The following is an 11,046-nucleotide window of genomic DNA, read 5'->3' as shown; positions in this document are numbered from 1 at the left end:
TGGTGTTCAGACAGTTCAACAGCAGTGGATGGCGCAATTAAAGAGCCTAAGTCATGGAAAAAGAAATTGCCCAGTTTTTCCATATAGGAATTTAATGTATTATGTAAACATTTCGAAAGTTTTAACAATGTAATGTTCACTCACCAGTCCACAGAGTTACTGCAAAACGTGCCCAGGTTTAATTAATTGTTTTTGTGTCGCCACAAAAAATACATATACATATATGAACCTATTCAGCCTACACCAATTTAGTCCCACCCATACAGAAGTTAGTGTTTCCCAGAATGGCTTTTTAATGAGGAGTAATGTAGCCTAAATTATTAAAGATCAAAGTGATTGGTGCTGATTATTTGCAAAAATTGGTGTTCACACTGCAACAGCAGTGGATGGCACAATTAAAGAGTCTGTGTAATAGAAAAAGAAGCTGTCCTCTCTTTTTCTATATAAAAGAGCTTGATGTATTATGTAAACATTGTGAAAGCTTTAGCTGAAAACCCTCAAGACTGAGAATGTTTGTGGACACCCCTCAGCACTGCTCCCCCTCAAAATATCCAACAGCCTTGTGTCAGCCATGGAGATCAACTTTCCCATTTTCAACCTTTCCTCTCCAGCAGGCACTACAGAGCCCTATATACTAAGACTACCAGACACAGGAGTAGTTTGTTTTCTTGTGCCATCGCCTTCATAAATAGCTGACCAGTAATATCATCTGCTGGGTCACAGCAACTCCTGTTTTATCCAGATAGTTATTACACCCTGCTTCACTTCCATGCCAATACTTTACACCACAGTTTCAGTACCATACTTGATGTACACTGCTGTTGCTTGCACTACCACACACACTTATTGCTTGTCCCTTATAATCTGTATATTGCTTGTATATTGTGTGCACTGTAAATCTGTAAATTATATGTGCATATTTAAAAGAGAAATGGTGGAGTAAGAAGAAAACATGCTTTGGTCTGTCTTTGTGAATTGGGAATCTTAATGCATTTTCCTTCTATTCTGATTTCAAGTATGACTTCATAATAGCAAGCGTTGTCAGCAACAATAATAAACAGTTTATTGTATAAATATTGTATAATATAATATTGTATACGGTAAGAGTGAAAATGACAAAACCTTACATAGAGTCCTAGCAGCAGCCATAACTCCTCAAGATCCCACACACACACAAAATGCATTCAAGCTGGCAAAAATGCACAAACTTTTGTTCCTCTTTCCTGACAAACAGACTCTGCAGATTCCAAAGCAGAGGATTTCCAGTATTTATTTTTTTGTCCATAAAGCAGTGTTCATCTGGATACGTAAGTTGAGGATGTATATTAAATATAAGACTAGAGCCAACAGCCAGAATCAAATTCCATGTGTGTGTCAATGTACTTGGCCAGTAAATCTGATTCTGATCATTTTGGCTTCAAACACTTTGCAATGTTTCTGTCACCAGGCAACATCTTATTCACAACCATAGGTGGCTTTTAGAGACAAACACTTTAGATTTATAGTTTCTGTCACCAGCACTGAAGAATTCTGCCTTGGTTTCTGTAGTTTTTCTAAAATGCCACAATTCACAACCATTTCAAATCATTCTTTGACTTTATTGAAATCTAAACTATTGAATTATGCAGAATAAGATTAGATTAAGTGACCCTTATTAGTCCCACAATGGGGAACTTTATGTATGTGAAAGCACATGCACACTAGTGAAGACACACACTAGGTGTCAGTGAGCAAACTTTACCCAGGGCAGTGGGCAGCCCTATAGCTACTTATTTTGTGGTTGACCTTTTATACTGAAAAGCTTTGAAGAATTACATGACACGTATACGATAACGGAATTCTGACTTTTATTATATTAGAATTATACAATTACATTGTTTTGATGGTATCATTATATTTTATTGTATTATAATTATTAAAATCATTTTAAATTAATGTTAAAAAGCTACCACTTTTGACAAAGCATAAAAGTTGTTTGATGCTAATTATATAGCCAATAATGTATTGTATTTTTGTAGTACAGTATATTCATTAGGATGTCTAGATTGTGTACCATCTATTTAATGTGTAAAACCATGAACATCCCCTGGCCAAGTCACATTTTTTAAACTCAGAAAATCAACAAAATAAGCAAAATAAGTTAACACACCCACGACAGAGAGAAACCTTAAATATGCCCCACCCCAAAAAAAAGTTATTGCACAGTTTCTGCATATTTTAATGCACAATTACTGCTTATTTCCCAAATGTTAAACATATTGGAAATAAAGGAAACAAAATAAGAAATGTGCCATATTTTGCCCCAATATGCTACATTTCTGCAGGGGCGTCAAAATGTTTTTCATGCAACTGTGTGTATGTGTCTATACACAGATTGTTTCATTTTATATCGACACCTGCACCAAGAGAAATTCCCTGTATATCTGGTACTTGGCAAAAGATTTTGATAAAGACGGACTAAAGTATTCATATTTCAAATCAGTACTATTAACAAACTTCATAGCACCAAGGCACTTTCATGCAATATACTAGAATCTACATTAATCTTCACAATAAACGATATCATGGTTTTAAAAATTCATTTAATAAATAACTGGTATCTGACCAGATATCTCCCACCTAGAAAATAAAAGACCAAACAAATAAAAGCAAAAATAAGGTGAAAAAGAGAAGTGATGTAGGAGGAAAAAGACATGCTTTTGTCTGTCTTCATGAATTGCAAATCTTAATGCATTTTCAACCAGCAAGTGTCGTCAGCAACAAACAGACGCTACAGATTCCAAAGCAGAGGCTTTCCAGTATTTATTTGGCTAATCGTGCCGTAATTCAAAAAGGCTGCATTTTGTCCATAAAGTAGTGTTCACCTGCGTACGGTTCGTTGAGGATGATTTCCAGATTTGGTATAAAGCAAAATAAAGTTCTCACAGTGAAAAAAAAAAAAAAAAGGAGAAAGGAAAAAAAAGCTTAATATCTTCCAGGACCCCTGTCATATTTTTACACAAGTAAAAAGTTTGGCTTTGAGGAAACTACAGATTGTCTGAAAACTGGAGCACATTCTTACACGTACATGAATCAGTACCGAGACATGCTTCTTGATTTAAAAGCATTAACCATGAAACAGAATTAGAGATTATAAAACACAGACAAAAAAAAAAAATATATATAAAGTACATTTCACCAAAAGACCGCAAAAATATACAACTTCAATCTTATGCAAAATAAATACAGTATTTATATATATCCTCTTCTGGTTGGTTCACTTAAAGTCCAATAGCTAATGAACCACAAAGTCTTAAAGCTTTTCGCACACACACAAACAACGTTTTCATCCGAAGTGGAGAATTCCACTTAAACAGAGACTGCCTCACTAGAACAGCTTGCTCACTTTGGGGTACTTAAAATGACCACATATGTTACTGCATAATGACTACGCACAAGCTCACATACACAGACACTGAATCACACAAGCATGACTGCACAGAAAACCAATGAATGCTCAAGAAACCATTAGATAGTTGACTTACAATAATAATACATGGAGTCAATATGCTACTTCTTTCTCTATGTCTTGATATGAGATGAAATTCAGCATCAATTGTACAACATGCTTCAGTTTTCTTGTCTTTTGGTCACTTGTCCTCTGGTTGTACATTTATAAACAGAGAAAGGTCAAAAGTCCATTGAAAATTTTTAACATATGTGGTTTGTTGTACATGGTGCTCAGTGTCTCCCTGAGATGTGTCTTGGTATGACTAAGATGATAAAAAGAAAAAAAAATTAAGGTTAAATAATCTTTTGATTCTTTAAAAGCAGGCTTTTCAGGAACACATGGTTTTATTAAAGGGAAATTCCACAAATTTTTACAAATTTCTGCAAAATTAGTGGTTAAAAATCTTAACTTCCAAAATGCTCAGTCATATTCTTGACTTCATAACTTTTATATTTCATAAGCTACATTCAAAAGGTGGGTGTCATATGAGAGCTGTAACTGTCCTTCCAGTCAAATAGATGAGTAATGTAATTTTAACTTTATAATAAAAGAAGCAGAAAGTTAACCAACTTTTCCACAAATCTGGGCGATAAACTGGATCTTAGATGGCGTCACTTTTTTGCTTTCAGCAGTAATTTGTAAGCATGTCATTATGCTTAGGATCATAAAACAAATTTTCTGTCCATTTGAGAGGAACTTGGGCATGTAAAGTCAGAGGGGAAAAACTGAAATATCCCTTGGAGAATAACTGGTTAAGATGTAAACAAAGTCAATCAGAGTGGTTCAATGGGAAATGCTCTGTTCTAGAGAATCTTAGTCAGAACCTTTTACAGTAGTTTTGATAGGAACCAGACATTCAAAGCATATAATGCCTTCAAAAATGAAATCCTAGGAATTTATTTATTACATGAAATAGTTACAGATGCACCGAATAATGCAGAAGACATTAGGATGTCTAAAATGTATTTTTTGAAATCCATTGGTGGAAAGGTACATGCAGGGTGTTGTAAGGCAATCCGGTACACAAGGAAAGGTTTTTATCAGATTTATCACTATTTTACCATAATCAACATTACATAAAAACTCAGAGGACTGTTGAAGGGTCACTTGTCATTTTGGATAGTAAATAAAATGAATACATTTGCATTGTAGACACCATGGCACCTGGTTCCTATCACCCCCACTATAAATAAATCAGTGAGTTTCTCTACAATGCACACATCACATAATACCACTCTGAATGACTGTATAGATCTCAATGAATAAATTATGCAGAAATAATAAAAAAAAGTGGGATTCCTCTTTAACTTTCTTGTATGCACTATTTTTTGCTCATTTTCACCTTCTCACACACTTACTTTGCTTCACTTGTCCGTCCCACATATGCATGCATGTTTTCCTACAGTTTAGATTCAATGTGATTTAAAGTGATAACTTCTATAATTTCCATGTTACCCCAAATGTAGTCGATCAGCAGTATTTGCTTCTTTAGTTCTTCACTGAATCTATGAGGCTAATGTAGCTAACAAGTAATGGAAAATTATACACCACCATTTTGCACTGGACAAACTGCCTCAAACTGTGTCGATCTTAAAAAAAGCTTGCTTATGTGTTTTCCGACACTGTATGTCAAACACTGACAGAAATTAGGCCTCAAGATGGCTGGCATAAGCTTCCATTAAATACTAGCTGAAGTGTAAAACTAAAACACAGAAAATTTCAGACATTAAACGTCTGATCGCCTACGTTTGACGAAGGGGAAAAACTGTAAATGTGACTGTTGCTATAATGTCAACATTTTGTCTCACAGAGAATCACACTGACACACTAAGCATTCTTTCTTTAAAAGTGCGAAAATAAAATCTCTCTTTTGGTTTATAAAGAAGCATCCCCTCTCCAATTTGTGCAAATTCTTAAAAAATGCCCCAAGGATTGTGTTTGGAGAGGGAATCCTTTCAGTTCACACTAACACTGGTCAGTTCAGTGGTCATCTCTTCCAGGATCCAGAAAACACGCACTCTCTCTCTCTCTTTGTCTCTCTTGCACACCCAGATGGTCTACATCCTTTTGTTGGCAACTGTTTTGGCGCATGTACTGTGGGTTTGTGTGACTGGAGAATATCAGGATGTCAACCGAGTGCGTGTGTGTATATATGTGAGTAAGTAAGTGAATAAGTCTTATCTTCTCCTGGATTTTGACATCTCCTGTTATTGACGTCAGTCTCTGTGCACATACAGCAGTCTGTTTAAAATGTGTGTGTGAGTAAGTGTTTGTCAGATGGAGCTATCGCTGTGTATGCTGTGGCCGGCCTGGCGCGCAGGCAAGCAGTTCTGCTCATTCAGGAGCGACGTGTGTTCATCCGGGGGTGTGTCCGTGAGGGGCAGTGTGAGTGTGTTTTCTGAAATAGACTGAGGCACTACAGATGCGTTGTTCTCCACAGGCATGTTCTGGTCCATATGTGTGTGTCCGCTGTCTGGAGATTGGGGTGAGCTGTCCAACCGAGACGCAATGAGACCATTCTGATACTGTGATCTTGTGATCTGAGAGAAAGAGAGAGAAAGAGAGAAAGAGAGAAAGAGAAAGAGAAAGAGAAAGAGAAAGAGAGAGAGAGAGAGAGAGAGAGAGAAGATGCTGAATTGATCCCTCATCCCTCCGAGGGGTCATCTAATAAACTTTGCTTGAGGTAAAAGTAATGGAACAGCCTTTAATGTCAGAGTGAACCAGAAACACATAATGCGTTTTCCTTCTGTATCATGATGTCTTTCATCCAGAAAGGGTGATAATTATGGATGACTACAGGAAAACAAGAATTTTAGCTTGTAAATGATATTATGAATTACGAAAAACAAAAAAGGTCCACTTTGATTTTATGTTGACTAAGATCGCAATGGTGAGGTGAGGTCAAGTCGATGACGTAATGTTAAAAACACTTAAAACTAGAAGGTGAACAGAAACTCACCTTCCTCTGCACTATACAGGGGCAAAGCAGAAAATTCTCACCTTGACAATCTGAAGGTCTGTCAGTGCACGTACGTTGAAGTCGGGGATGTACTGTGGAGATGGGGCACTGTTGAGCTGTGTGTTGCTGCCACTAATGGACTGCGACTCAGTGCGGTCAGTGTAGTTCAGAGATGCTGAACGGTTCAAACCGCTGAGATGAGACGGCGAGCGGAACTCTGAAATACACACGTATACAGAAGAGCAGGATGGTGTGACAGAAATAAACACCTATACTCATCTGCAGTATAATAATACTACTAAGAATTATTACAACAACAATAGCAACAACAGAACTATTTTTTGTACAGCATACTATAATACACACAGATTTGATTAACCAAAGGAAAACAAAAAATGTATACACACAAACAGGCTCAATAGACATATGCTCACGTACAACGTTAACTTTTTTCAAAGAACAATAAATAAATAAATAAATAAATAAAACAAAACAAAAACTTACCATTTATGGATAGGGGGAATGGGGTGGGGGGATAAGGGGAATAGGGGGAACCATTTTGTGATCTTGTGAAAGAAGGTCAAACAATATCAGCTCAGATTAGGCATTGCCAACCTGGGTACATACCAAGGTTGTAACATCGCAACCCACCAACACTAAAAATATACACCCACTTTATTAAGTACACCTCCTTGTTTCTACGTTTTGTCCATTTTATCAACTCCACTTACTATATAGGTACAGTCTGTAGTTCTACAATTACAGACCATTGTCCATCTGTTTCTGTGCATACTTTGTTACCCCCTTTACCCTGTTTTTCAATGGTCAGCACCCCCACAGGACCACAAAAAAAAAACGTATTATTTGGGTGGTGGATCATTCTCAGCTTGTGGTGGCGGCGTTTTAGTGTGTGTTGTGCTGGTATGAGTGGATCAGACACAGCAATACTGCTGGAATGTTAAACACATCGGTCCCACTGTTGGACTGAGGATTGTCCACCAAGCAAAAATATCCAACCAACAACATCCTGTAGGCAACATCCTGTGTCCACCGATGAAGGACTAGAAGATGGCCAACACACTGTGCAGCAGCAAATGAGCCATCGTCTCTGATTTTACATCCTCTTACACGTTCAGTGATACATGGAAGCCACATTTACAATGAGTTGTTTGTTTAATCGTTTGGGTGAGGTCCATCTTATGGCAAAGTAATGGTGCCATAGTAACGGTGACTGGTCTGGGCAATGTGGTAAACCATGGCCAATTGTGTTCTTTGCAGGCTAAAGTACAGGCTATAGCTCAGTACCCACCTCCAGCCACCAAAGAGGAACTAATACGTTTACTCTGGATGGTGAGATACAGTGGGGGTTTTGAGAAAATGTTTCAACAGTACTAGCACCTCTCACTGATTTAGTTGGGTGCCAAATTAGTTTGGATCATGGCTTGTCAGTCTGCTTTTTTGTTAAAACCCTTCTTGCTTTAGTTCCTGTGTTGAAGGCTCCACAGTTAAATCAGCCGTTTGAGACAGGAGCTGTGGTGGATTTGTTAGAGGCAGATGATCAACCAGAATGCATTTTTATCAACGTCATTACTTGATAATTGAAAGGTAAGTTATTTGCTTTAGTCTGGGCTCTGCAAAATTGTGATGTCTACTTTGGACAAAGCCTGGTTTCTGTTGGTGGTCTTCTGTGATTACAACACTACCATTTCTTTTTACTCTGCAGAACCCAAATCAACATTTGATGCACTGGTGCCTTTTCTTGCAGCCTTGCTCTTGAGATTTACATCAAATTATAGATAAAGTAATAGTGGACGCGTTGTCACAGGTACCAGTGTCTTGATATTTAAGTCCGTTCATTGCTGCAGTTTTGGCCCACAGCAGTGAACTGGGGTGTGAAGGATGCGCTTGATGGGACTTGACCATGAGTAATAAACAATACATTTCCATCGCACAACTGCAGTGGTTGGTGGTGTATACAGTTAATTTTTATGTTTGGTATGTTTGGCTAACACACCACCACATCAGTTGTCACTGCACTGCTGAGAATGATCCACCACCCAAATAATACATGCTCTGTGGTGGTCCTGATCACTAAAAATTAGGTTAAAAGTGGGCTAACAAAGTATGCAGAGAAACAGATGGACTACAGTCTGTAATTGTAGACCTACAAAGTCCACCTATATAGTAAATGGAGCAGATGAAATGGAGTGCAGACAGAAGGAGGTGTACTTAATACTTCCTGGGGTATCCAGTCGGTATAAGTACACCAACATAAAACATACAGATATATTTTAGGAAAAGGAAATGAAAGTACAAACCAATTAGGCCAAAAATCAAACTTGAACAATGCACTCAATTAGCCTGGACATGTTATGTGTCTGAAATATGCTTCCTTATCTTTGCATTGGAACCAGCATGTTGACAGACTGTTAAGCAACAGTCATTCAGACGCCTGATCATTTTTATATATAGCAGTAGATCGTTTCAAAAACCACATAAGCACCCCTATTTGACATCTCAACAGCTCAGCGCAGAGGCTTATGTGTAATGATTTAAGCATGCAGTTTGCACAAGGTTAACCAGTTGCCATAAGCTTAATTATTAGCTACATCGTCACAGTGAGTCACAGAAGCCATTTTAGTCGACGTTATAGCAACACAATTTTTCTGTGCTTCTAATTTGATCAGCCAAGATGTGTTTGAAGTTTGCGTCTTTAGCTTTGCAGTGGAGCTAAGAGGTGAATGTGAGGAAGCGTACCCATGTTCACAGGGCTTTATGTTCCTGAAGTCTTATGTTCAGCTCTTTATATGATACATCATACCTTACTTTAATATATTAAAGGAGTATATGAAGAGGTATTTAAGTTCATAGTTAATGCCATGGGGTCATCGAAGCTAATATGAACAGTTTTTCACTAGGAACGCACTTTGCCTAAGTTAGGCTAACCTCAGTGAACTAATTAACTAGCTAATAATGTTTTCAATCTTGTTCACTGAAGTGTTCAATCAGAGCAGGAATCTATTTGAAGCAATTACAAAGATGGAACTCAGAGCCTGGGAACACAAGGACCTGGGATGACTAATTGCCACAAGCTTCCATTGCTTGTTAGCGACATTGGCCTCATATGGCTGCAGTTGCAAACTAAAGAAGTACATTTTGGACACCAAATATGTCTTGGCTGATGAACTATATTTTGAGTAAGGAGAAAATGCTATGAAGTATTTTTTTCCCCAAAACAATCACTTCAAAACAGTAATAAAAATGGGCAAAAATATCTGTCATTATATAGTGATGTTTTGGAACTGTACTCTGAAGTTGAACAGCTCATTTTTGCACATGCAGAGCAGCACTTATGCAGAGCAGGCAATCATTTCAAACACAGCTGCACGCTGGACAATTAGGAGCCTTTCAGTGTACCTGGGACATGGGTGAACTTGTTTTAAATGGGAATTCCACTGATTTTTCAAAATTTCAGTGATTTTTTTTTTTTTACAATGGTGGTGATAGGAACCAGCAACCATTTTATTTGACCAAATTGACCCAAAATAACCACAAAGTCATTTATCTGTAATGTTAATAATGATAAAACATGGTAAAAGTGCTTAGTTTGTGCACTCTTTTGCCTTACAGTAGGTTTTAGGCCAAAAGTGAACAAAACACAAGAAAAAAGTTAAAGCAACTGTCTTCTAGTAGAAGACTTTATATGGGTCAGAAAATGGGTCAAAACTATATTTACAAAAGCCATTATGCATACTGGAACATATTGCAAATATTCCCATAATAGGTTTCTGTGTTCCTGTGAGGTAAACAACAAACACTTCTTGCCCATCACCATCGTTGTGAAAACTAGTGGAATTCCCCTTTAATCTAACAGGTAAGAGTCTAATAAAAATTAACTGGCATGTAAAACAGTGAATCTGTCATTGCAGCTGTCCACTGGCTCCCCCTCCTGGCAGAATCCTGATAAACAAGCAAACTGTGGACCTTAAGTCACAGGGCACAGACCAATAAAATTTAACCATTCACAATTTAAAGGATCCATTTAAGTCAAAACATTAGGAGGCTAACTAATGATGGGAATTGGCAAGTGATTTAACTCAGATGAAGTGCTCCACTATGATGGTCCTAGGGGACAGATTTAAGAGCATAAACAGAATTTCCCACTCTATAGTCACAGTGGTTTGTCTCATCGCAGGATAATAAAGCATAATGGGGGAGGAGATCTTGACCGGCTTACAGGGAAATTCCACTAATTTTTCAAAATTTCTGCACAGTTAAATGGTTAAGATAAAGACAAAGTCATTCACAGTGGTTTAATGTGAAATGCTCCGTTCAGAGATGTTGGTGGTAGTGATAATAATAGGAATCAGAAAAGCTCCATCAAAGGAAATTATTGGTCATGCTGCCTGATACATTTTTTTTTTGTTATTTCAGGTTCTCCACTATTTTATCATTATCAACTCAGAAGTCATGTTCTTAGGTAGTTTTGCATGGTAAGTAAACTGGCTATACTTGTGTTGTAGACACCTCAAACTCTGTTTGCCATCACCACCACAGATACAGTAATCTGAGTCAGTAAGGTTCTCTCACATGGCAT

At 37.5% G+C, this 11,046-nt stretch overlaps 1 protein-coding gene across 1 annotated transcript in view; it reads right to left on the bottom strand.

Annotated features, from left to right (window-relative positions):
• Window positions 1-4,656: 4,656 nt before the first annotated feature.
• LOC108431740 (metal transporter CNNM4) overlaps window positions 4,657-11,046 on the bottom strand; it is a 58,141-nt gene continuing 51,751 nt past the window's right edge. Inside the window, exons 6-7 of the mRNA XM_017705094.2 lie at window positions 6,491-6,666; window positions 4,657-6,030 (exon numbers count right to left, since the gene is read on the bottom strand). Of these exons, the coding sequence (XP_017560583.2) occupies window positions 5,764-6,030; window positions 6,491-6,666 (443 nt within the window). The 3' untranslated portion in view covers window positions 4,657-5,763. The remainder of the gene's footprint in view (window positions 6,031-6,490; window positions 6,667-11,046) is intronic.

Source organism: Pygocentrus nattereri, chromosome 20 (genome assembly GCF_015220715.1).
Source record: "Pygocentrus nattereri isolate fPygNat1 chromosome 20, fPygNat1.pri, whole genome shotgun sequence".
Lineage (NCBI taxonomy): Eukaryota > Metazoa > Chordata > Actinopteri > Characiformes > Serrasalmidae > Pygocentrus > Pygocentrus nattereri.
This window is presented reverse-complemented; position numbering and strand designations above follow the sequence as displayed.